This window comes from Argentina silus (assembly GCF_951799395.1).
Source record: "Argentina silus genome assembly, chromosome: 4".
Taxonomy (NCBI): domain Eukaryota; kingdom Metazoa; phylum Chordata; class Actinopteri; order Argentiniformes; family Argentinidae; genus Argentina; species Argentina silus.
In genome coordinates this window covers 21,874,815-21,902,744 of record NC_139658.1, presented here as the reverse complement: position 1 = coordinate 21,902,744, position 27,930 = coordinate 21,874,815, and the positions used below count along the sequence as shown (strand labels likewise).

Below are 27,930 nucleotides of genomic sequence, written 5' to 3'. Positions count from 1 at the left end.
AGAAGTTATTAATTAAAATCTTTATTCGTCATTACATGTGTTACATTCAATATCCAATGTGTTTCTCTTGGAGACACATGTATATATATATATATGTATATATATATATTTAGATAATGGGCATAAATACAAACAAGCGGTTTTGTGCCTTTCCTTATGGAGAGATCACTACTGAGTGAGGTACTTCCAACACTCGTATTTACACCATTTATCCCCCAACTTTATACACGTTGACGTCTATTTACAGATGGAGATGATGGGTTCAAGAGGAACAGGGTGCTGACAGACTTCAGTTCCACAGTGGTAGTGCCATCGAGATAGAAGATTATTTGCACAGATCACAATAGCTTGAACATCATCTGCTATACTGTACTCCTTTGACAGTTGTAAATCTCAACGAGGACATTATATATGCTACAGCACTAGCAGAAGGACATTCCGGGAATTTAAAAAACGTTGGGATTTGACACCAAAAAGACATGCCTAAAATTGACATTTCACTTCATAAAAAAAGAGTTATTTTTTAATTTCCTCTCGATCCTCATGAGAACACATCTGGCGGTTGACAATGAGAGCCAATCGCCAGTAAGCAGTTACCTCAAAATGACAGTGTTATTACTCCAGATACAGTAATAATGGTTTTCAATGAGTCAGTCTTTAGTAGGTTTCATCCTTTAACAGTCAAGAACGGGAATAATTCAACAAAATAACAACATTAAAGACGTAGAAAAGAAGGACCTACTTAATGGAACCAAAAACAAGTCAGTGGAGGACATCTTATTTCCAGAAAACCAAATGAATCTCACGTCGTCTGGTGGGTGGATCACAACAGCAGATATCATGCAAAAAGAGAATTCAGCATTATTTTCATATTATCAAAAAACGTGTTTATATAAAAATCATCAGTGTCAGACAGATCCAGCAACACATACATGAACATACGTGAACATACATGAACATACGTGAACGTCAAAGGTGTAGTTGCAACCAGAGACAGAGAGAGATACCAGTCACTCTACTGCTCTCTCTGGTTGACCCACCCAACCCATGAACAGAAACGTACAGGTACTCAGTTACAAACCACTGAGTTGCAGCCCTTGGTAGCCTTTAGCTGTTGTGTGGAATAAAGTGAAGCAAACATGAAGACACTAACTGGTGGTACAGATGAACATACAGTAACCTCTGCCATCACAGCTGGGACTTGGGCCTACTCATCTGGATTTGGTTTTAGGCTGGAAAATCTCTGATCTAAAACGGTGGAATTGATTTAACCTCCTGTTGTCGTCTGTGGTCATAAACACAACATATTAAAAAAAAGAAAAGAAAAAAAAGAAAAAAAGTGATATAGTAATTTAATATCACCTCTAAAATTCAAACCTTTATTTCTTAACATATCAGATATGGCAGTAACTGAAATAAAACATATCAAAAACATTCTTATAAGTAATAGCCATCACCTCAGGAAGGGAAACAAAGGACTAGAATGTTCACCTGGGATGAGAGTGAAATGCCATGGTTTTGGTAAGCGTGAAATGCCATGGTTTTAGAGCGCAGAGAGAAAAAAAGCACAGAACAGTGAACAACGTCTAGAACTGAGGTCAGTAGGTCGGAGTGCATCGAGGACACGCTCAGATGCCAACACATAGAAAACAACAAGGTTCAAACTACCTGAGATTCAAACAAAAACAAAAAGCCCTCTCACTAAATGACGTCACAAGGAGGTATGAGGGAAGAAAGAGGGAGAGAGCCTCTCGATAGGATGAACGGAACAGAACCAAACCGAACAGATCATATTCACATACTGTATGAGAGGGGAGGCTGGTGGAGGTAGAAATCGGAGGACGGGGTCATTGTGACGCATGGAATGGATTGGGGAACGGTATTTGATGCCGTTCCTCATTCCATCCCATGCATCACAATGAGCCCGTCCTCCGATTTCTACCTCCACCAGCCTCCCCTGGTGTATGATCATTCCAGATGAGGATGACAGGGGGAGTCATATCAATAGTGTTTCAGTAACTGGAGATATCTCTGTAGTATTGAACTTGAATGAGACATCTATTTAATCTATTTCTATCTAATCTATTTCTTCGTTGTTTTGATTCCTCTTTCTGTTGTTCCAGGACATAACAGTAACAACGCCCACACTAGCTATGCACACTAGCTATGCACACTAGCTATGCACACTAGCGATGCGTTCTAAGGTCTATGCTGGCCTGGGGATGGGGATGGGGATGGGGATGGGGATGGGGATGGGGATGGGGATGGGGAAACGTGAATGATGCGTCTCATAGAAAAATCACGCAGAAGAAGAATCTATAAACCACAGGGGTGTCGCCGTGGAAGCTCCTCACAGCTAAACACTGGAAGCCATTTTGAGTGGTATCAACAACAACAACAACAACAACAACAAAGAGAATTTCGTCACGAGTTTACATTTCACTCGTTTTGAGTCAAACACACAGTAAACGGGTACCAGTCAAATGTACCGGAGGTGCACTTCATTTAGCACTTTTGGGACTATACCACTGGTATTTAGGCAAATGAAATCAAGTGCAGCTCAAGTGGTTGACATGAATGTATTTGACCCAGGTGTTGCGAGTGCGTGTACACTCTCTCCTGTCCTCGCCGTTAAGGTGCTTTTCCCAGCCCCCCGGCCCCCCCGGCCCCGGGAGAGGCCTGCAGGGCTGCTCTGTCTACATGTCCACACAGATACAGATACAGTAAAGCTGCAGGTTGACAGGAAGTGTGGCAGTGAACCAAAGATCGCGGCAGGCTGTCATGGCCGCCGTGTCGCAAAACTCCTTTATCATTCGGCGCCACAACATGACCACCAAGTGTTGATATATAAATAACAAAAGGAATGGAGAAAAAAAAGAAAGAAAAAAAAGGGGTTTTATAAATATATAGAATCTCTGCAGTCCTTGTGTCAGTCTCTCTCTGTGTTGGGAGTTGAGGTGTGAGGGTGGGGGGTTGAAAGGTTGTGGGGTCAGGGGGTCAGGGGTGGAGGCTGCTCTCTCCGACCTCCTGGAACAGCGAGGTGTAGAACTCGGGCTCCAGCTGTTTGTTCCGGTAGCGGTTGACCACCTCTGCGATCTTCTGTTTCCGTCGCACGTGAGGAGGGTTGTAGGAGTCGCTCTCCAGCCTCTTCCTCCTGCACGCGTTGATCACCGTCTGTCTCACCAGGAACCCTGGAGGGGGTGGAGGGGGGCAGGGGAGGAGGGAGAGGGACAGGGACACAGTGTTGAAGCACACTGAGGCACACACAGACTCACGCACACACACTCTCTCTCTCTCACACACACACTCCCTGTCTCACACGCACACACACACTCTCCCTGTTTCACACACACACACACACACTCTCTCTGTCTCACACTCACACACTCTTACCGAGTGACCTCCTGCTGACCACCATGCCGTCCACTAGGGGGACGACCATGCTGAACTTGCCCATGGCGCCATGGAGACGGATACGGAACAACCCCGTCCTCAGAGGATGGATGAAGATCACCTGGACGTCCTTCTCTGACAAAGTGGCTCTGGATGGAGGGAGGGAGGGCCGGGAGAGGGAAGGAGAGGGAGGGAGAGAGAGAGAGAGAGAGAGAGAAGGGGAGAGGGAAGGGAGAGGAAAAGAAAAAAAGGAGAGGGGAGGGAGGGAATAAAAGGCAGAGCGAATGAAAGGAAAGAAGGAGAGGAACCACAGTGTTGGTATTTCATGACATTAATAATAACAATTTGATTCCTGAAGCTGTGTGTTTTACTGTTACTGTGTGTGTGTGTGTGTATGTGTGTATGGTGTGTGTGTGTGTGTGTGGTGTGTGTGTGGTGTGTTACCTGCCAGAGGTGCTACTGTTGGTGGTGGTCTCTACTCCAGTGCTCGTCTCCACCAGGAGATCTGCGAGGGGGAAGTTCTCGATGTCGTCAAAGCGTTCGACCCAGACCACCAGGACTTTGGTCTCAGGGCCAATAGAAGGAATGGTTCTACCAGCAGGCATCTTCTTACACTTCACCGTGGGACTCTGGAGAGCACAACACAGGATCAAACATCACAACTCAGGATCAAACATCACAACACAGGATTAAACATCACAACTCAGGATCAAACATCACAAACACACTCACACTTACCCTCTGCGCAGGGGGGGCCACGTTGTCTGAGTGGTTGGGGAAGAGCTCCAGGGTGAGGTTAGACTGCTTCAGCATGCTGCTGGGGAACAGCTCCATCTGAGAGTCAGAGTCCCCCGTGGGGAAACTGTTCTCTGACGACTCAGCTGTGAGAAACACAAGCGAACAGAGGGAGGACACATGTAAATACATCAGCCAACGTTTAGTATACAACTGAGAAATCCAGTTAGTAAATTACACGGGAGGCGGGGGGGAGAGAGATGTGAGAGAGAGAGAGAGAGAGATGTGAGAGAGATGTGTGAGAGAGAGAGAGATGTGAGGATGCTTAAGATGAAGGGATGACAAAGGAGACCGACCGGAGGAGTCTGTGAGAGAGGGCACTACAAAGGCGATCTCAGTCAGGGCGTCGGCGTAGTACAGAACCCTCTTCTCGCCGTTGAACACGCCGCCGCCCGTGTCTCCCAGTGTAAACGTCTCCTCTGTTGGGGATCAAAGAGCATCGCTCAGCATCAGTCAGGTGAACAGCTACAGATACCCAGGTCGCGCTAATATGCTAGCACGGCACAGGCGCTAACATGCTAACGCGGTACAGGCGCTAACATGCTAACGCGGTACAGGCGCTAACATGCTAACGCGGTACAGGCGCTAACATGCTAACGCGGTACAGATGCTAACATGCTAACGCGGTACAGGCGCTAACATGCTAACGCGGTACAGGCGCTAACATGCTAACGCGGTACAGGCGCTAACATGCTAACGCGGTACAGGCGCTAACATGCTAACGCGGTACAGGCGCTAACATGCTAACACGGTACTGGCGCTAACATGCTAACACGGTACAGTTGAAACATTGTATGCCGGTTTTCCCAGACCTTCGGATAAAGCAACCACAAAACCTGATCAAAGAGTGTGATTTTATCCTAGAATGCAGTCATACATCTGGTATCAACAGGGCTCAAACCTAACCGACTGATTTATTTGAGTTTTTAACAAACCATACGGGTAGAAAGACAAGAAAACGCAGTGGCAATAAAAGAAAAACAGGGTGTACAGACCAAGCCCAAGAGAGCATTGTTTCTTTATAATCAAAATAAAATAAACTATTGACTTGACCAATCAGGCCAGCTCAACGCCTCTGACCTGGCGGACTAGGCTCCGTCCCATTGCTGCTGCTGCTGCTGCTGTTGTTGTTGTTGTTGTTGTTATTGTTGTTGATGGACCAGCTGGTGTAGACGGAGCCCGTCCACCCCGGATGTTGTCCCACCTCCACGGGCCAGCCCAGAGACAACAGGAACTCCAGGAAGTGCTGCTGGACGTGAGACGCTGACTCCACGTTCCTCAGGATCTGAGACGGGGAGGGGGGGGGGGGGGGGGGGGGAGAGAGGGTTTGAGAAACATGAGAACGTTGAGAAGAGGGCAGGTGATGAAAGAGAGCTTCCTCAGGCCCTATAAGTATGAATTATGCTTGTATTAAGAGAAGCTTTGAATACTAAGCAACCTGTTCAGTGGTGAAAATGTCGTTTGAAGTACAGTAGATGTCTTTTGCGGCTTTTGACAAGACATAACGTCTCACTTAAAACCTAGTTTTTGGACAAATATAGAAAATAGGATAGGATACATTTTTTATACATCTCAGGTTTGTAGAAAACAGTGTCATTGACGACACACAGCTCAAGATCAAGGGAACCTCAGGAACTACAGCTACACTAAGGCGCTTTTTGATGACCTCACTCTATTGATGGCCGGGTACTGACCTCCTGGCTGGTCTTCTGCCCCGCCCTCATGTAGAAGATGAACACTGTGTCGCAGGGTCGGCACGGCAACAGGTCCAGGTAGCTCATGTCGTCGAAGAAGCCCGGCAGGGCGGAGTCCAGGGCGATCAGGTGAGGAGGGAGGCGGCTGTTCCCAGGCTCCTGCATAACGACACAGATAATTATTTGTCATAGGTTAAAGATTATTTTTGTTTGAGTTATTTTTTTATTTTCATGTTCATAGGTTAAAGTCAGCGTAAAGCTTACGAAACGGTTATGGGTTAGAGTTAGGGTTTAGATTAAGGTTATAAGGGTGGGGTCATCCGAAGGATCCCACTTAGCATCTACCGTACCTTGAGGGCCTCCAGAGACAGGAAGCCGAAGTGTGAGAGGAAGAGGCGTGCGGTCTGGAACTCCTGGGAGGGGGGCGGGGGCTTGCAGTCGGTCAGGGGGTCGGGGAAGCTCTTCTTCCTCCAGCGCTCCTCGCTGTATTGCTCCAGGGCGTTCTCATACTCTATCTGCTTCACCATCACCCCCCGCAGCTTGTCATGCTGCTGCTCCAACTGGGGGTGGGGGTGGGAGTGGGGGGGGGAGGATATCGGAAGACAAATAAAGAGGGGATTAGGTCACGAAGAGTTTAAGTGGTCGGACTGGAACGGAACTAACCCTAACTTTGTTGCCCAGTCCCATCAAACGAAACAAGTCCACCAAACGGCCCCAAACCCCCCCTGATGCAGACACACCCAATCACCGCTTATACAACAAGCCCGCAACCAAGTCACCCATATGTACCAAACCTACCTGGCGTGAACACACCGTTTACACAAACACGGTTCAAAGACAGGTTTCGAACCCACCTCCCTCCACACAGGTATACAGCCTAGACCCAGGGTTCTCCCCAAAGAATGGAAGAGTGGACCTGCGCCATGCTGAGATCTTTTCGGCGCCACTATTTCAACATTACAAGGAAATTAAACTATATACATATATATGTATATCTATCTATCTATCTCTCTCTCTCTCTCTCTCTCTGTATATATATATATATATATATACATACAGCACCAGTCAAAAGTTTGGACACACCTTGCCAAGAGTGTGCAAAGCTGTCATCAAAGCAAAAGGTGGCTACTTTGAAGAATCAAAATTATAAAACATATTCTGGTTTGTTCAACACTTTTTTGTTTACTACATAATTCCATATGTGTTCCTTCATAGTTTTGATGTCTTCAATATTAATCTACAATGTAGAAAATAATAAAAAAATAAAGAAAAACCATTGAATGAGAAGATGTGTCCAAACTTTTGACTGGTACTGTATGTAGTAATGATAACAGTAACTAATGACATCGCTCACTATGACGTTCCATTCAGCGAATTCAGCGTTTTTTTCAGCTTTTAGCTTTGACGTGAATAAACGTGAGTCAGGTTTTGATAATGAAATCCAGCGCCACGCTGCTCAAAAATCCTGGGGAGAACCCTGCTATACCCATCTCCTTGTCCCAAACATCCAACCAGGATCAGTACCAATGTTTAATTCAAACATGACCAGAACACCTTTAAAACATTCAAATCATTTTACTCCCACCATGGAAAATCAGACGAATTGAGAAAACTGAAATATAAAAAATATCTGAGCAAACTAAAAATGACATGTTAATGTTATATCTGATTTAGTCAGGAAGCAAAAGGTTTGGTGGGGTGTATGTGTGAGCCCATATTAGCTAGCCATGTCCCAAGGTATAGGCCTGGCCTAGAGAGCCCACTCACGTCCGGGTCACTGTACTCCATAGTGGTGCTACGAGTCATGAAGACCTCAGCCTGTCAGTCCAGAAACATCACATCACACACATCACATTCACACACCAATCACATTATATCAAACCAATCACATTCACATAGTTCACATCACAATCACATTCACACACACATCACATGACACCACACCAATCACACATATTTGGTATATTTTACACATGGCTCTGAATTACATTTCTCATTTGTATGAGACTGTCAACCTTACGGCCAGGGGCTGAGTGTGTCCCTACCTCCTTGTCTACGATGTCGTGCAGGTCCGGGATGCTGAGGTCAGCTTTGACAAAGGGGATCTTGTCCACCTCCTCGGGGAACGGTCTGTGTTTGACGTTGAAGCGGATCCCTACGTCGTTCTTGGGGGTAGGCCTGCTCTCTGGGACAAACACCTGCTGCAGAGGAGAGGGGGGGGGGGGGAGGAAGAGAGGTAGGGGGAGACGTGATGAGACACAGACCCAGTGAAATGACCATCATGGAACCGAGCCCAAGAATTTTACTCCCTGCACTCGTGTATGAGACGTAACAATACACTTGAAACTTGATCTGAATCATATACCCCTGGTTCGTAACCATGGAGTTATTATGACTGTGTTTGTGAGTGTGAGTTTGTGAGTGTGTGAGAGTGTTACCTTCTGGCTGGCGCGCGCCCCCCTGGGCTGGTGGAACAGCTGCAAAGTCCAGGCATGTCTCCCTGACATCCCCCTGATCAACATGGTGACGGACGGACAGGGATCTGCTCTCACACACACACACACACACACACACGTACGTTAGAAATTGAAGGTGTGTTCAAACTCTATATCATGTTCAGAACCAGAACCACACTATGAACACTTCGCAAATTGTACTTGTGTAGTTTGTGGCTGTGTGTGAACTGAAGGTGTAGAGTGTGTGTTTACTGTGGGGTAACTGACTTTGCTCGTTTCCCAGGGGCTGCTCCAACATGGCCAGGATGACAGAGTTGTCCAGGACGAAGTACCGGAAGTTTCCCCGGCTGGTGGAGTTCAAGCAGGAGTAGCGAATCAGGGTGTCTTCGTTCAGCAGGCTGCAGGGGGAGGCGGGGCCACTGGGGGACGGGAACGCCCCCAACACCTGCATGATGCTGGAGAGACAGAGAGGAAGAGAGGAAGAGAAGATACAGGGAAGTGAACAAACAACACAGAAACTTCACTGCTGGAATTTTTTTGTGAAGTTTGGTCAACTCCATTGGGTTTTGACTAAAATGACAAACAGCACATCAGAAGCACCTAAACTACCGTCTCTGGGTAGAAGTTTTTACTGTGTCTGGGTAGAAGTTTCCCGTAGACAGAGAACTAGGATCATCTTACTCTCCAACTATCCTGGGGCCAGTATCTCAAAATGTTCAATCTAGATGAGAATAATCCAGATTATGTTTGGCTATCCAGGATCAGATCTATCTGGCAGATTTTGAGAAACATGTGAAACTTGGACCAGCGTCTAGGCTCAACTCCCTCCTACTCACCATGACAGGGTGGCCTCTGCTGCGTCCTTCACCCTCATGGAGGCGGGGTTGTGCTCCTTGTCTCCTTTATACCTCACTTCCTGGTCGCCTGTCTTGGACTTGCTGCCCGAGATCCCCAGCTCCACGATCTCCAGCACCTCGATCAGACAGTCCTGGGAGGAGACAACCACATGACTGTCAACCTTTAAACCACCAACTGCCAAAGAATTCCGGAACACTCACCACCTAGAGTGCCAAGTGTTTTATGCGGCATTTACCTAGCAACACTACTTTGATTGGCTACAAAATTAAGCATCATCATTGATGGATTTTTGGTGAATAAAAGTCACCCTTGGCACACTAGAATGCTGACCATTTGGGCGACTTTATTCGCCCTCGGCACTGAATGAGTTAAACCTAAAACATCTCCACCTGGGCCTTAGATAAACCTAAAGACACGGTAAGAAACTGTGTGTTTGCGCTTTCGTGTCAGTCTTCCCTCTACCTTTTCGTTGAGCATGTCGGGGTGCTCGGTCAACCAGACACACAGACACTGGAAGGCGGCTACGATCATGGAGTGGAGGTCTCTGGAGTGGTGCGGTGCTGGTCGACTACACTGGTGCACGATGTAGCCACACACCGAGCTGACAGCACGCTTACGGTCCGCTGACTCCACACTCGCCCTCACCTGGGGAAGGAGGGGCAACACTGTCAGTGGTCGGCTACATAAACATCAACTTCGGTGGGTCTGGGGGAACACTTATTAGGCACAGGCACAGTCATCTGTAGCTTATAAGTGTTTGACGAATTGCTAATTAGGCCGCTTTTGTGGTTTTACACAGCCATTTATTAGGTCTTTACTCAGTGTTTTCTTACTGTCATGTTATTAGTCTTGGAGTAGCTGGCCAGTTAGAATGTGTGTTTGATACCATTCCTCTCATGTCATTCATTACAATGTGCCCATCCTCCAATTTCTACCTCCACCGGCCTCCCCTGGTGGCTTACCTTAGCCAGGCCAGCTAGCAGCTCCAGGGCGGCCAGTGAGATGCTCATGTCCGGCCTCCACTGGGAGTTGAATCTCTGGGTGACCAGGTGTATGCTGCGGACCAGCAGGCCTGCAGCTGTGTCTGTATGGAGAGCTATGGATATAACCCCCCACCACCGACCAACATACACACACAACACACACACACCACACCAAACACACAATACCAAACCACACACGCACACAACACCAAACCACACACACCACAGCAAACCACACACACACACCACAAGAGAGGGAGAGCTGGGGTTAGTAAACTGCAAGACCAGGCAGAGCACAGCCAACAGGCATTAAGCTCCTCAAACACAGGCACACACACTCTCATAATCACACACATCTCAATGAAGTAACAACTTGCTGCAGTGTTCTTCAACCCAAGTCTTGGGGACCTACAAGGTGCACTAACACACCTGATTCAACTGATACCAGGACTAGGACCTTCTCAGCCAGGACTAGGACTGGTATCAATTGTGGTTTGTGGTGCATACAGTTATAAGCCACAGACAACCATGTCGTAACCTTCACTATGACCACACACACACACACACACACACAGCACAAGGACATGCGTCACACCACCATCTCACATCAACAAACAAATCAACAGTAGTGTCGCATGGAAGTGTTTCACTCAGCCTCTCGGGTGCTTCACCCAGACCGACCCTTCAAAAAAAAAACCTTCAAAAAAAAAACCTTCAAAACCAAGGAAACACTTCCCATGGCAACAACAACGTGTTGCAGTTTCAAACAAGCTCGTCAGAGAAAGTCTTAAGAGGTCGTAAGAGTTGAGTTGTTGCACGCAAAGTTGGAGCCCTGCATTTAGTCGCTGTTCAGCATAGCCATGTTTTAGTCAGGTATCTAAGGACTCATTCTCAGCCAGTCAGCCGGGTCCACGAATCACCTTAGATCCTGTTCCTCATTTAAATGAACATGCACACGCTGAAATACACTCACACATGCAGTTAAAAGGTATTCATAAGTGAGTTGCGACACATCAGAGAGGAGCAAGAGATTCCAGTGATAGACGCTAATTTTCGCAGTACTGTATAGATTCAGTGGAGGCTGACTGCACTGCGTTCAATGCATTACAATGAGCCCGTCCTCTGATTTCTACCTCCGTCAGCCTCCACTGGTAGGCCAGTACAATTCATGACACAACATCACTGCAAACAGGAAGTACAGTAGGAGGAAGTTTTGTGATTCGTTTGAAACCGTTACCCGACGTCAGACATGTCCACTATGACAAAAGCATGACTGCCAGATGTGGAAAATGGGGAGAAATAATGTCAACTCAACATTACAACGTACTGTAGTTCTACTCTGTTACCTCAGATCCGATCTGCAACGAATACTACTACTACTACTACTATACTACTACTACTATACTACTACTACTACTACTACTACTACTACTACTACTACTACTACTACTACTATACTACTACTACTACTAATAATAATAATACTTTGAGCGTTTGCTAGAGCCTGTCTGGCATGCCAGATAGGTAGGAGTTCACACTTTTGGGACAATTCCATTGGTTCCATTGTACCAGGCAAGCTTAATCAAGCACAGCTAAGTAGATAGGCCACCGTTCCAGGCCAGGCCGGTGCCCGCGGTGGGCGTGGTCTCACCATAGTCTCGGAGCAGGGCCTGGGCGGGTCTCTCACTGTCGGGCGTGGTGGCCTCACTGCTCCCGCCACTGGCGTTACTGATGCCACTGTTGTTCCTGCTGTGGCTCTTAGCCAATGGGTGACTCCCGTCCACACTGCCCTGAGGGGAAGGAAGGTAACAGTGTGTGTGTGTGTGTGAAGGTTTTAATTTCCACCATTTTACTTCTGTTAATACGACTCACTAAGCATGTAGGCAGTGCAGATGCCGTAGTAGTGTGTCACTGTCAGATTTAAAAGGAGCGGCAGGGGGCTTACCACTTCATTTTGGGCCCCGATGGACTCCAGCAGAGCAGAGTCTTGTACGATGTTCAGCATTGCACCTGGAAATACAATACGACAGGGTTAATTCATCCCCCAGTTCATTCAGTGGTGAGGTCACACATACAAAGAAAAATAGGGACTTTCTGTTTCTTGCAGAAATAAATAATTTAGAAATCAGTATCAATTGTCTCTGCTCTATTCGTTACAGTTCTATGTGCAGTGTTCTACACATGAACCAGCCCCAGCAAGTAAACCCTAACCCAGCCCCAGCCCCAGCCCCAGCCAGTGGATAGACTGACCCAGGATCATCTGAGTGTTGGTTGGGTCCGTCTCTGTCTGCAACGCTCCTATCAGGATATTGACCAATCGCAGCTTCAGAGACAGGAAGGTGACAGCCTTGTCGTGGAGTGAGGAGTCGTCATTGCTGAACTTCCCCTCCAGGAGAACCTAGAGAACCGAGGCGAAAATAGATTTACTTTGGACCGCGGAACCTTCAAAGCGTCAGCTAAATGACATATATATATATATATATATATATATATATATATATATATTCCACACACACACACTGTATATGTATATTATATATATTATTATAAGGACTCGATACAATATGAAAACTGAAAATTATGAATGATTGTCAACTGACAAAGTAAACATGGTCCGCAATAATCAAGGCAATGCATGAATCAATCAATCACTGAATGAGTCAATTAATCAATAAACCTGTAACCATTCGATAAGAACATTGTAAAGTGATCCATGACCAAAGAGAGTGTGTACCTCTGACTTGACATGGCCAAAGTGGTGTGGTAGAGGCAGCATGGACAGCAAAATGTTGATGGAAGCTCTCCTCAGCTCAGTAGTGTTCACATAGCTCTTAAACTTAGACAGCTCCCTAGGGAGGGAGGGAGGGAGGGAGGGAGGGAGGGAAGGGGAGAGAGAGGAGAGAGAGAGGGGGGGAGAGAGAGGAGAGTGAGAGAGAGGGGGGGAGAGGGAGAGAGAGAGAGGAGAGAAAGAGAGAGAGAGGAGATGAGGGAACTGAAAAGACACACTCTCAACACAGACCAAAGCATATTTCCATCTATGCACTGTCATGCAGGCTATGGTTTTTATAGCTACTCTATCAATCTTTGTTCGCCAAGGACATCGTTGTTGACATGAATAAACGCGTATCAGTTTTGATAATGCAATCCAGAGCCACCTTGTTCAAAAACCCTGGGGAGAAACCCTATGCACTAGTGCAATATGGGTGGAGAAAGGGGGGGGGGGGGGGGGGAGGAAAATAAGAACATATGCCGATGGCTGCAGGTAGAAGTAGTAGATCACAGATCAGATCAGATCTCCCCCCAACCCCCCCAAATCACGACTGGTACCATTAGGGGGAAGCAACGCAACACTGGCCTCACAGATACTAGTGTACTTGTGCTTTCCTCACCGGTCTGGCAGGATGTTCTCCAGGGCAGATATGAAGTAGGGGACCACCACGTTGATGCCCTTGAGGTCCGAACAGAACAGAGCAGATGAATTGAGGATGATGCTGGCCAGAACCGGTCTACAGACGTAGTCAGAGATCTGGAGACCCTGCATCAGAACCATGTAGAACCTGTAGAACAGAGAGATAAGCATCAGAACCATGTAGAACCGGTAGAACAGAGACAAACACCAGAACCCTGTAGAACCTGTAGAACAGAGAGACAAACATCAGAACTGTGTAGAACCTGAAAAACAGAGGGGATATAGCGGGGCATGTAGAGTAGAGCTAGAACCTACATGAGGACACACACACACAGTGACACACACACACACTCTTACCTGGACAGGTAGACAGGCAGGATCTCCTCCCCAGTCTTCTTACTGCAGAAGATCCTGCAGAGGGTCCCGCAGGCTTCCGCTCGGCCAGCCTCATAGTTGTCAGGGAACTCGTTGGCGTCGAACATGGGGTTGGAGGCCATGGTGTCCGTAGACATCTGAGAACCTTTCCTCCTCAACTCCACACCCGCCTGGGTGGCAAGGGCTGGGGGAGAGGGGAGGGGGGAGGGGGGAGGGGGGAGGAGAGAGAGAGAGAGGAGTTGGGGAATTGGGGGAGAGAAGATAAAAGGATGTTACATTTCTTTGTGGCGCTTAGGTCATAGTTCATAGGTCACAGTTCATGAACAGAGACCGCTGACACAAAGACTTTGCAGCAAAGTAAAGGATGTGAAAAAAGAATAGCCGTTTCAGCTGGCAGGACTTCAAAACGCAGCTGTCAGTTTTTTTTCAAGATGCTTCTGTTCATTCAGCTGCACCATGTTTTTCCAGGATGATATCAAACTGACAAAGACCTGCATGTCTGGGAGGATAACACCCTCCGGTTTACTGCTGTCGAGAATATCATCAAGGTCCTTCTCAACCAAAGTGTGTATTCGGTAAATGGAGCATTTACACTGCCTCTCTCCATCTAGCCATGCTGCTTCAAGTAGTGCTTGACTTGGATTACATCAAACTCCATTCCCTGAAGTAGGTGTTCAGAGTGACTGCTTTGTAAAGACACATCTTTGTCGGTACTGTGTCAGGACTAGACTACACTTCCATACTCAAGTCGAGTCTATATATCAGCTCGAGGGGAGGCCGGTGTAGATAGAAATTGGAGGACGGGCTCATTGAAATGCATAGAATGGAATGACGACTGGTATCAAACACCCGTTCTATACGTTACAATGAGCCCGTCCTCCAGTTTCTACCACCATCAGCCTCCACTGGTACAGACTAGTCTAACACTCCCATATTCAAGCAGAATAGTTTTCAAGAGTTATCAGCTCTGTGGAAACTCACACGAGGCAGCAGATGACAGACATCCACAGCATGCATTAGTCAGATATTGAAGCCTACAAACAAACTCAAAAGGACCCAAGTGAGGAGCAAAGAAAGCTGCCAGATTCAGGAGGACAAACTGAGGGGGCTGGCTGGTAGTTTCTTTGGAAAATACGTTAGTGTGAACATTTTAAAAGGGGGTACAATGGTATGGTCCAGGTCTGATGGGGGGGAATAATGGTATGATCCAGGTCTGATGGGGGGGGGGGGGGGGGGGTACATTGGTATGACCCAGGTCATGACCCTGGTGGCAGCATAGCATGTCAGTTTGACTCCAGGCCAGGAGATTGGGGATTGGGGGCTAGAACTCTGGCTCAATCCCAAAGAAGCCCCCTAGCCCCTATCCCCCCCCCCTTTGGCACTCCAATAGATCTAAGGATTGGATAGGTGTGACAATTCCACCCAGCCTATCAGATAGCTAGATGGAGATATGGCCATATTACTTACACCTATCCACTCCTTTCAGATCTACAGAAGAGCCTTGGGGGCTGATTTGGAATTCAGCAAGCATCACTCTCTCTCCCAAACACCTGAGTATGTTCTCTTTCTCCCCCTCAAGAAATCAATGCAACAAAATGACTCAATAGCAATGTCAAGAAAAATAACAATAAAGAAAAAAACTAAAACATAAGTGCTGATATACATACAGTAGGCCAACTTAAATGAATGACTGCATGTTAAAGGTAAGCTCATGTTCCTACTTACAAGATTGATAAGAAAGGAGAATTTGGAAAAATGTAGCTGCAAGATAACAGAAATCAAATGGAAACAAATCAAATATCAGCAGTAGAAAGATAAGGTCTCATTCATGGTTCAAGAATGGATCTTGTTGTATTCAAGACTTTTTTTTGATGGTGATATTTATCTATGCCTTTAAACGACAGACACTGCTGGTCAAAACAATAACGGGTTGAATAACAGACAACCACCATGCAGATGCAGAATGAAGAACAGAACTAATCCAGTGAACAAAGAACGAAAAATAGACCTTAATTCAGTGAACAAAGGATTAAAAATAGACCCTAATTCAGTGAACAAATGATAAAAACAAAGCATTCAGACTTTCTGCCTTGAAATAGTTTTTAGTTCCCAAAATGTAACTCCGGAAATGTCTGTTGCCGAGCTACACTACACTCCCTGATCCTATCAGAGATGTCAGGTAAATTTGCAGGTAGGAAATTGGAAAATACCGGGAAATGAAACGTAACGGAAGAACACGCGAACGGGTGCATCTCAATAGCCTAGTCTTTACCAGTCAGACTGTTGTCCCTGCTCAGGCCCGAATGCAGCTTGCAGTGCACCAGCGCAGCATCGAACAGCCATTGGCCGAACAGGTTGAGGATACTGTTGACCTTTGGCCTGGTGGGGGCAGGCAGGGGGCGGGGCTCCGAGCTGCTCTGGTTGGGGCTGGAGAGAGGAGAGGTGGAGGATGGCTGGTGCTGGGACACTTTGGGTTGGTGGGCTGTGCTTGCCTGGGGAGAGGGGGAATGGTCATACATATAAAGCTCTACCTCTGTACCTGTGCGACCTGTCACCTGATTCTTACTTCTGTCATACAGGAACAGAAATCCTGGTCAACCTATGTAATGTCTGAGAGAAGGGACCTACTGTTGACGTCTTGCTGGTCGTCTTGGTAACCCCTGTGGGTTTGTGCCTGCGGCTGTGAGGGGGCGTGGTGTTGGTGGTCGTTGGGGGCGGCGGCATACTCAGTCTATTGACAGGTGTGGGCGGGGCACTGTCCGACCGCGGGCGGGAGATACCTGAGGGAGAGAGAAAAAGGGGGGAGGGAGGGAGGGAGGGAGGGAGGAGGAGGAAAATAAGAACATATGTCGATGGCTGAAGGTAGAAGTAGTAGATCACGGATCAGATCCCCCCCGCCCCCTTCCCTCCCTCCACGCCCAAATCACGACTGTTACCATTAGGGGGAAGCAACGCATCACTGGCGTCACAGATCAGCGTGCAGGGGCCAAATTCTTGTTCACAGTGTAAACACCACGGGCCAATTCAATCTGGTTCCCCCTCCACCCATATTGTGCTTAGTCGTCAGATTGGGAATGTTAGTAAAAAACAACGTCATTCGCCCCTTTGAAAACTGTATTTTAGACAATTTAAGACCTAAAATTTATTTTACTTTTTTAAGGACTCGGACACCCTAAAATAAATAAATAAAATCCACACAACATGGACACAGAAGAAGTAAAACTCTGAATTCCCAGTCTCAAAGTTGCATGTTAACTTCCTGGTGATTGGGCAATGCAGTTTACTTATTCAGAAAGCTTGGAGTCTCTCTCCCTTCGCAGCTCAGACAGACACATGCATGTGCCTACTGTAGAACACATTGATATGGTCAACTTAGACATTGATTGGGTGAGTGAGTCCAGAGGGATCAAAACCAAATAAGACACGACAAAGATTTCCATATTCACAGTGAAGCTGAAAAAACGGGTGCAGGACATTTCACGGAATTCAATGCTAACGATGCAACGCAACAAGGTGCACTACTGCTATTGAACCAAATGGGGATTCAACGGTCTGTTTGGTGAGGTAATTTGGTGGCTAAGCTAACAGGTGAATAACTTCGTAACACCAGTCTTGAGACAAACCGATATGACGCCTCTGTGATGCTGCTATTCGAATTACATAACATGCCATCCGGTGGATGGAGGCTGGTGGAGGTAGAAATCGGAGGACGGGCTCATTGTAATGCGTGGAATGGAATTAGGAGTGGTATCAAATTCAAATACCATTCACTCAATCTGTTCCAGTGTTTGATACCATTCCTCATTCCATGCCTTACAATGAGCCCGTCCTCCGATTTCTACCTCCACCAGCCTCCCCTGAAGCCATCACAGAAAGTGCCCAATGCATAATGAATGAAATACATACATTTATTTCCATGTTAATCAACTGCTAAGGTGCTTTATAAAAGGTTACCAGTCCTAAGAGTAGGGTCATAAACTGTGACGATGGCCTACTATGGCAGCCATGACCATGCAATCCTCATGGCAGAATCACAGGGCCTGACCGCTTCAACTCAACAGTCACTGTACCAAAACAAAGGCTGCAATGGTGACACAATAAAGAATGTGATTTAACAAAATAAACACTTTTCAAATGTTTGCTCTTTAGGATTGAGATCATTGTAGCTACAGTGCTGAAGAGACTGGGTGATTATGGTTTAGATCTGGTTTGACAGCAGTTTGAGTACAACGCATGCACCGGCTCCACCACACAATCAAGTGTTTGCCAACCCCAGCAAAATCCACCAACAGGCGTTCAGATCCCTTCTGATTGGTCGGGAGTGCTACTTCTATTACTACCATAGGTGGGAAGGCGCTCTCGGAAATTGTTCCTAGACACTGCAACACCTGAGGGAAGGAACGTCGTCAAAGCACAGCCTCAGGTATCAAACTACTGCACTGTATGACAAAATGGACTACGCTGTATTGGTTACTGATTGTTAGGCAATACCATAGATCAAAACTGAGACTCAAAAAAGCTTCATAGAATATCATTCTGAAAGAGTAGCAGTTCATAAAACACTGTAATATTGCCTGGATGTGTGTGTGTGTGTAAAATAGGATACTGGTTTACGGTTTAGTCAGATTCAATGGTTTCAAATCAAGAAGTTGAACGTCAAGAAAGCAGGAATTTCCTGTTCCCAACCAGGAACAGTCCCAGCCCTGATCCTGTACTATGTCCTGTCGTAATGCCACAGGTTGTTTAGTCAGGTTGTACGTGTACCTAGGGAAGGAAGCCTGTCACGTATATGGGTCCTAGAAACTGTCACTCCTGGAGAACAGAGAGGGACTAGATCTGGTTCTAAGGAACACATGAAGAGGGGAGAGAAGAAGAAGACAAAAAAGACAAACAGTTATGCCTATGCTGGACAGAGGCAGATAGTCTAGGTCTATGTGCATTCACTGTGAAGCTCTGGCAAGAAAAAACTCCACACCTTAGCATGTTTCCGATGTTCAACCACACAGAAATACATCTCATGTACTGTAGTAGTGTTGCAAAATAGAACCTGCGTACAGTACAACACAGGCTGCGTACCTCTTTAACTCATTCAGTGCCGAGGGCGAATAAAAAAAGAATCGCCCAAACTGGTCAACATTCTAGAGTGCCAAGGGCCGACTTTATTCACCGAAAATGCATCAATGACGATTCTTCATTTCGTAGCCAATCAAAGCGTCGTTGCTAGGCAAATACCGCATAAAGCGCTTGGCACTTGAGGCGGTGAGTGTTCCGGAATGCCTTGGCAGTTGGTGAGTTAAACACGCCAAGAGGCTTGTGTGGTACTGTACGCTGTATCGTATGCAGAAACACAGGGGGTTCTCTCTAGGAACATATAGGCACAGGTAACCAAGACACTTCTAAGGAGGTACAGAGCAACAGGCCGTAGGGCTGCAGAGAAATTTGATGAAATGAAAGCATACATGAATGCATACATGCATGCATGCATGGAAGGATGGACGGATGAGTGAGTGGAAAAAAGTGAAGTGTGTTTCTTGTTTTAAAAAGGCAGGTAGGTAAACCGAGCTGGCTTGATGGGTGGGTATGCTGCACATGTAACAGAATCAAGGTTTCATGTCGTACAACTAAGCTTACATCTTTCAACACGATTGTGTGATCAATTCAACAGCATCAAGAGTATGTAAACCCTTATAACCCTTGATTTGAATGGTCATTTCTCTGAGACAGACATGCAGTTCATAAAGTACCATAGGAGGGCAGTTTTTCTGGAATTTCTCTCTTTGCCACTGCGACACCTAGGAAGGAAGACACATGTACATGATCCCTTCAAAGCAAATCACACAGACGTCAAGTTTGAACCCAATATGGATATTCAAGGCAATCGCATTCAACCATCACTTATTGCATAGCATCTTCTCCGGCTAAGTTAAGATGGTCTTTTGGGGGGGGGGGGGGGGGGGGGGGGATAGCATCTCTCCCAAGCTCAGAGCGAGGGAATGGATTGGTCTAAGTGCCCATGCTTAGACCAACCCTACGCTTTTAAAACCATACAGGTAAGACCACTTAAGTGCAGGTAAAGGTGGAGCAATGAGGTGCAGCGATGAGAGCCAGATGTTCTGTTCTTACCCAGGAAGGCGTCGACCAAGCAGCTCACCCCCCTCATGGCCCTGAAGAAGATCTGGGGCAGCTGTTTGAGGCAGGGGTGCTGGACCACCTCCTGGGGAACCCCCCCGCTCACACCCAACAGCTGCTCCTGGAACTTTGGTGTGGAGCTGACGATCACTGGGTTACTCAGATCCACCGGGTTACTGTAAGGGGTTGGGGGGAGAGGGGGGGGGGAGAGAGAGAGATAGCTGTGTTAGAGTCTCACCTGAGCATGTGTAGGAAGCTAGATAAATGTGTTAGCATATGTAGGAGGTACCTGGCTGTGTTAAGAGCCTCACCTGAGCATGTGTAGGAAGCGGAACCAGGTCTGGGCCACACAGTCGTTGTCCATCTCAGAAGGGATCAGGTTGGCGTCCTCCTCTGGGACTTTGAACGGAGGGAAAGACGGACCGTACGTGAACCGCAACAGCCTGCCAACAAAACCACAACAGTGTCAGGCAACAGCAACGGCAGACCAAAGACTCTCAAGAGACTGGGGGACAGGGGCTAGGACCTAGGAGGCTAGGGGATAGGGGCTAGGACCTATGAGGCTAGGGGATAGGGGCTAGGACCTAGGATGCTATGGTCTAGGTGGTTGGATGTTTTTTCATGACATGGTTGTTGTTTACCTGGCCGTGAGTATAGCAATGACTTTGCCCCACTATATAAGGGTGGGGTCTCAAGTAAGTGTCTAGTGCGTAGTATGTAGTGTCTAGTGTCTAGTGTACCTGGCAGTAAGTGCAGCGATGACTTTGCTCCACTGCTCCACCATGGGAGGGTGGTGTCTCAAGGAAGTGTGTAGTGTCTAGTGTGTAGTGTCTAGTGTGTAGGGGGTAGTGTCGAGGGGGTAGTGTCTAGTGTCTAGGGGGTAGTGTCTAGTGTCTAGGGGGTAGTGTCTAGTGTCTAGTGGGTAGTATGTAGTGTCTAGTGTCTAGGGGGTAGTGTCTAGTGTCTAGGGGGTAGTGTCTAGGGGGTAGTGTCTAGTGTGTAGGGGGTAGTGTCTAGGGGGTAGTGTCTAGTGTGTAGGGGGTAGTGTCTAGGGGGTAGTGTCTAGTGTGTAGGGGGTAGTGTCTAGGGGGTAGTGTCTAGTGTACCTGGCAGTAAGTGCAGCGATGACTTTGCTCCACTGCTCCACCACGGGAGGGTGGTGTCTCCAGTTGGCCAGCATCTCCCTGGCGGTCTTCCAGTAGGGGGGCGTGGGGAAGCAGCGGGTGCACGCCAGGAACCACACTTCAAACAGCACGCTCATCAGCTTCTCCGCCAGCTTCTCAGCGATGCCACCTGAGAGACGAGTGGGAAGAGTGAGAAGAGTGGGAACAGTGGGAACAGTGGGGTACCGTCAACAGTGACAACGGTGCAAAAAATGTATTCATCCCAGGGGGGTAATTATTTTAGGTCCATAAGGTCAACAACAACAACAACAACAACAACATACCACAATGACATTTACACACAGTAAAGCGATGACATACGAATATAAAATAATTAATGTCCTTAAGAAAGATCTTAGAAAAGAGTTGCTGCCTGCAATTCATTTCTACGTATATCTGACTGTTCCTGCAGCACATCTCCCTTCTTTCTTTTTTTTTTTTATATGTTTTTTTAGGGCTTTTCTGCTTTATTGGGATAGAGACAGTAGAGACTGCCAGGAAGGATGGGTGAGAGAGAGAGAGAGAGAGGAGGAATGACATGCAAGATATGTCGGAATCGAACCAGGAACTGAGCGATTATGTGGTATGCTCATTGGTGTGGTTAGCTACGCCGCCAAGCACCTCCCGTAGCACATTTCTATATACACTCACCGAACACTTTATTAGGAACACTATACTGCTACTGGGTAGAGCCTCCCTTTGCTCTTTATTAGGAACACTATACTGCTACTGGGTAGGGCCTCCCTTTGCTCTTTATTAGGAACACTATACTGCTACTGGGTAGAGCCTCCCTTTGCTCTTTATTAGGAACACTATACTGCTACTGGGTAGGGCCTCCCTTTGCTCTTTATTAGGAACACTATACTAATACTGGGTAGAGCATGCCTTTGCTCTTAAAATAGCCTCAATTCTTTCGTGGCAATATTCCTTTGAGATTCTGGTCCATGATGACATGATTGCATCACGCAATTCCTGCAGATTTTTCAGTTGCACTTTCAAGCTGTGAATCTCCCGTTCTACCACACCCCAAAGGTGTTCTATTGGATTCAGTTCTGGTGACTGGGAAGGCCACTGAAGAACACTGAACTCATTGTCATGTTCGTGAAACCAGTTTGAGACGACTTTTGCTTTGGGACATGGTGCATTATCATGCTGGGAGTAGTCATTAGAAGGTGGGTAAACTGTGGCCATGAAGGGACGCACATGGTCAGCAACAATACTCAAATAGGCTGTGGCATTCAAGCGATGATTGATTGGCATTAACAGGCCCAAAGTGTGCCAAGAAAACATTCCCCACACCACTACACCACCTCCACCAGGTGTTCCTAATAAAGTGCTCAGTGAGTGTATATATATATGCATCTGACTATCGTTCCTGTTAGCGGACTGACTGACTGACCTCCCACAGTGGGCGGGGCCAGCATGGTGTCGTTGATGCGCAGCAGGAAGAGCAGCAGCACCTCCCACGTCTCTCTGGCCATGCTGCCAGCCGCCTCCCGGGCGAGCTTCTGCACCGCCGTCAGCACCTGCTGACACAGCCGGAAATGCATGGGGCTGTAGTGCTCCGGTCTGGGGGGGGGAGGGAGAGAGGGAGGGAGGGAGTGAAGGAAGGAGAGAGAGAGGGGGGGGAGGGAGGAGAGAGAGAGAGTAAGAGAGAAAGTGAGGGAGATTTAATCAGTCTGTCAATCAATGCATCAAATGACATTCACCCTTCCCCATCCATGCACAAAATATATCTATCCATGCCTATCTATCTCTACCTACTTAGAGAGTAGCTTCTCTCCAATTCTCTCATATCGTGGGGTATTTGATGCCCTACCTGGGCAGGAAGAGGTTGTGGAGGTGTTTGAGTATCGTCTGGACGTAGAGGTTGGGCTCCTTGATGATTGGCTGAGGGATGGAGTCTCGGGCGGAGACCAGAGCCATGATCCAATCAGTGTACACGTCCACACACAGCTTCACCGTCTCCCCATCCAGAGGCAGGGTCAGGCCGTAACACAGCACCTCCATGGTCCACTTTACCTTCAAACACATCAAAACTGTATTTAAAACACTGCAACACACTATAGTATCACCCCATCCACAGAGAATCACAGCGCAAACAAAATAATAATAACTCTCAAAGTAAATCTAATCAAAGCAACAGAGCAGGACAGATTGAGAGGTCAGGGGGAGAGAGGGGGAGAGAGGGAGGGGGGAGAGAGAGAGTATGATCTGACTGACTAGATTGTAGCTCTACAACTTGGTCTAATTGTTCATTAGAGAGAAAACATGTGTTATTATTAAACCCAGAGTTGATGGCAATCTCTTCTGGCCCTCAGGCTACTTTCAAGGTAAGAAAACATTCAAGTAACTTCAATGTGGATCATGTCAAAAACCCCGTAAATGGATAGTTCACAAATGTGCTGCAAGTTGGTAAATAACAGCGATACAAACTTCAAAAGTGTCTTTTTGTGAGGGAAGGTATGTGTTTGTCCACAGAAATCTTATTTTAGAGTGAACCAACCATTTGACTACCACTTCAAACACTCACTTTAGAGCTGAGCTATTTTCTATTTGTACAAAACACAAACCCTGCAAGGCAAGTTGTGGCAGTGCGCACAACGTTTCTCTTAGAGCCCAGGGCTGTGTCTATGCTGCCAGCAACCACTACTATCAGGTGAACTATAATAAGCAGGGCAAGACAAGAGCAGGCCCTTTATAAGGGCATGCCTCCCTACATTCTCTGGCAGAAGGCTTGCATATTTCTTAGGCTAGCCCCTCTAACAGACAGAGAGACAGACCGGCCTTATCTAATGGCCCTGTTGCTGCCTCCCATTTCTCCACCATGTCCCTGTAGTAATGCAATTGTACACTCGGTAACACAGATTCAGCATATGGATTGATTTAAGCCTGGGCTTTTAATGTACGCCATTCCATTCCCGATTGCAAACTCATGGAGGGAAGTGTACAAGGGCATAGTTGGGGAGACGGGTGGAGAGGCGGGGCACAGCATGGGATCTGACTGGGCTAGCTCAAGAAGTGGCTTGTGTCACCGTCCTCTGGTTGCAGGGACAACAACAACCGCAGGGTCCGATCACCAGGGGGAAACACAGGATATCCTGCCAGTGTTATCACCCAGCAACACAGGACTGATACCGCACAAACATGTGGAAGTGAGCATATTTTCCAGAGACAAAAGAGGTCCAGTGCGTGCACACGCACACACACTAATCAAAGAGAAGGGATTGGAAAACAATGGAATGCAGAGAGGCAGGATGTGGAGTGTGTGTGTGTGTGTGTTTTTTTTGTGTATGTGTGTGATTTTTATGTTTGTGTGTGTGTGTGGTTTTTTTGTGTATGTGTGTGATTTTTGTGTTTGTGTGTGTGTGTGTGTGATTTTTATGTTTGTGTGTGTGTGTTGGGGCATTTTTTCAATCATGCATGGCAAAATAAACATTCAGCCAGGAGGAGAGGTCGTGTGTAAAGGGTGCAGTTGACCGTTCAGCCTTGGTGGTTTTCTAAAAATAAGGGACTGACGAAGCTTATCGAGCATTAGGGTTAGCCTAGGCTACGTGGTGTGTTTTGTTTTGAGGAAGTCGTCAGAACAATGGCAGAGGAACTTGGAACTGAGGTGGGAAACTTTCTGCTCCAAAGAATGCCCTTGAAGTTAAAGTCGAGCTAAGAATGGTTGATGGCCAAATGAAATTACCAAGGCTAGAACTGATATGAAACGAGTGGTAAATCATATCATCAGAATCAGCTGTAACTTTAATTCGAAAATTAATAGTGACAAACTGAACCGGAGCACCTCCCTTAGCCCCAAAGAGATAACGGGCAGAGGGGAACAACCAAAGAGGGGGATGGGAATCGTTCTCAGTAATGTTTACCTCTTTGTCAGTCTTGAGCAGGCTGTCCGAGGTGGCGCCCCCCAGTGTCATCCCCAGGGGTTTGACCACAGCGTTAGCCACATCGCGTCCCACCGCTGGGGGGTAGGTGTGCAGGACGCTTAGGTGGCCCGGGTCACTCTGGACCACCAGGTGGAGAGACCTCCACTCTGAATACATGGTGGCGGTGATAGACTTCTACTGGGTCCAATGGCTACCTGGACAAAGAGAGAAGCAGAGTACAGTTTGTTTAGTATTGGGAATGACTGAGTCAGTGGGCTGACAATCAGTGTTAGGCTAGATAGTTCCACTGTGAAGAGAAGGCGAGTATATGTCTGTCAACTAGGAATGATTGTGGTGAACTGATTAAGCCGAGCCACAAGTCACATTGCAGCTGATTCAAGCTAGGCTAATCACGAGAATACACCAGCATGGGTGAGAGAACGCAGTCAAGTGACAATCAAATCAAGGCACTTAAACCCTTACAGAGGCCAGCACACTCCAGAAGCCTGATATTGCCATCTCAAGGTGGAACTTGGGTTTGACCTTCTGATACACACCAGTTCATGTTTATCAACAAACGTCAGGGGGACAAAGATAAGGGCCTAAAGGCATAGGCCTATGTGAAGTACTGTTGTGTTAATGTGCCAAGTTACCTTTCTGGTATGACATTGAACAGGAGGCTGGACATTGTTATCTTCACAGTGATCTGAATGGAATGTTAATGTTAACAGAAAACTTCTGCATGTGCCAAGCAGTGGATAGGGATTGCTGTGTTCAGCTAAGTAACATCCTGAAAATCTACCCTAACTCCAGTCCTAACCTTAGCGCCAACCCTAGCTCCAGCCCTAACTTCAACCCTAACCCTTGTTCCAGCCCTAACTCCACCCAAACCCTAGCTCCAGCCCTTAACCTACCGTAGCCCCAGCCCTAACCCCCAACCCTTGTTCCAGCCCTAAGTCCACCCTAACCTTAACCATAACTTCGACCCTCGCCCTAGCTCCAGCTCTAACCCTAGCTCCAGCTCTAACTCCAGCCCTAACCATAGCTCCAACCCTAGACAGAAAACCTATTTAGATAGCTAAAACGTGACAGCTGTTAACACCAACATCTGGTAACACTGAATTAACTTCAGAACAAAAGTCTTCAGTCCCAGATGAGACACCGGCTTGTTTCTCATCTATGACCCAGCTATCAATAGTACATATTTAGGGTAACCAGCAAACGCTTGCAACACGGAGCCGAAGTTCAAGGTGGTTTCTTATTTGCAGCTAGCTAGCTATCCATATAAACATGACACCATAGTATACTACAGCTAGCGAGGAGTTACAGTGGCTAGCTAGCTCGCTAGCAAAGTTAACGGGGAAGCTGGAAGCTAACGGTCTCTAGGCAAGCTTTCGTGTGGCTAAATGGTTGGCCTGAATTCAACAGCTAACGGTAGCTCCGCTCCGCTCCAACAAGCGACAGTCGGTCGTCATACCAGCCCAGGTGCTGTCAGTGAACACAAACCCCCTGTCCCACTGTTATTGTAGGCCGCACTGCGGGAGCGACTACCGCTGGCTGCTAGTTGCCCATGGACCAAACAATAACCTACAGATACACCAGTGAAGCATGCTGTTTGTTGATCTTTACCTGTGTCAGAGGGAAAGACTGTCATATCAACCTTCCGTATGTTCAGCAGACTCAACAAGACAAGCGAGGATACTGCAGAACCATGGGCAAATCCAGTGTCATGCATAGGGGAACTCTCTCAAAACACGGCACTTCGCCCGGTGGGCGGCGCTAAACGTCAGAGGGACTTCCTAAAAACACTGCATTCCGCCCGAAGAGCGGTTACAGTGGGCGTTGGTTGTAGTGTGTGCACATGCGAGTGGGGGGCACGTAGAATAATTATGTTGGTGTACGAACTTAAAGCCAGATATTGATGAAAATGTTTAATACATAGTTTAAACTACCATGAGCAACCCCATCCATATTACTGTGGTAGGAGACCTCATCCATATTACTGTAGTTATATCCTTGAGCCAGTAGGGGGTAGCAGAGAACAGGAGAAACAGATCAACAAGAGCAATTCTTCGAGTGACTAGTCGTGAGACATGATGGCAGGACATATTTTGATTACACGGTCCTTTAGTAAGTCTAGTCATTTCTTTGTCCAGCCACGAGAGAGAGGGAGAGAGAGTGTGTGTGTGTATGTGTGTGTGTGAGAGAGAGAGAGAGAGAGAGAGAGAGAGAGAGAGAGAGAGAGAGAGAGAGAGAGAGAGAGAGAGAGAGAGAGAGAGAGAAGAGACATGATGGTACAGTGCTGAAACACAGTACCAGTCACAATTACCTTGGGCTGGAGGTCAGTTCATCAGGGAGTTTCAACTTGGCTACAAAGGCATTGAGTGAAAAGACGCCTTTACCCAAAGCGACTTACAAGAAATACATTTGTTTAAGTAAGTGAATCATCTATACAACAGTCATCATAAGACAAAGTAATCAATGCTCCCACCAGGGGCCATTGGCAGTCGTAATGCCAGAAGCCATTTATTTTATTTTTTATTTTATTACTTATTAACAGGAGAGAACTTGTACAGGGGGGAAGTAGGGGTGAAGAGGTCTCAAGGGTTGTGGTTAGGGTTAGTACAGGGAGGGTAGTGGGGGTGAAGAGGTCTTAGGAAGGACTGTTAAGATGTCACCTGAAGAGATGGATTTTCAATCTGAGTTCTCTAAAATACAAAGTCCACCTCTCACAACAACCAGATCCCCTTGGTCAACTTGCTCAGCAGCTCATGGCCAACGCTGAACCTGAGACTCAACCCACACA

The 27,930-nt window shown here is 47.1% G+C and overlaps 1 protein-coding gene across 5 annotated transcripts; it reads right to left on the bottom strand.

Moving 5' to 3' along the window:
* ralgapb (Ral GTPase activating protein non-catalytic subunit beta) lies at positions 1-26,864 on the bottom strand. Of its 5 annotated transcripts, none has more exons than XM_083667464.1 (30): positions 26,754-26,864; positions 25,125-25,339; positions 23,075-23,277; positions 22,655-22,824; positions 21,199-21,385; positions 20,404-20,535; positions 20,087-20,268; positions 16,592-16,743; positions 16,236-16,455; positions 13,946-14,147; positions 13,569-13,736; positions 12,914-13,028; positions 12,430-12,577; positions 12,125-12,189; positions 11,831-11,969; positions 10,159-10,292; positions 9,659-9,841; positions 9,175-9,326; positions 8,606-8,793; positions 8,321-8,424; positions 7,928-8,083; positions 7,650-7,700; positions 6,233-6,442; positions 5,883-6,041; positions 5,269-5,473; positions 4,485-4,607; positions 4,132-4,274; positions 3,838-4,022; positions 3,394-3,542; positions 1-3,191 (listed from the first exon to the last, which is right to left on the bottom strand). In XM_083667464.1, exons 2-30 carry the CDS (start codon positions 25,299-25,301, stop codon positions 2,998-3,000), a joined length of 4,596 nt encoding a protein of 1,531 aa, XP_083523590.1. In that variant the 5' UTR covers positions 25,302-25,339; positions 26,754-26,864; the 3' UTR covers positions 1-2,997. The 5 variants fall into 5 exon arrangements, with proteins under 5 accessions (XP_083523590.1, XP_083523591.1, XP_083523592.1 ...); XM_083667465.1 differs by having other exon boundaries at positions 7,928-8,080; XM_083667466.1 differs by lacking the exon at positions 7,650-7,700.
* Between the last annotated feature and the right edge of the window lie 1,066 nt (positions 26,865-27,930).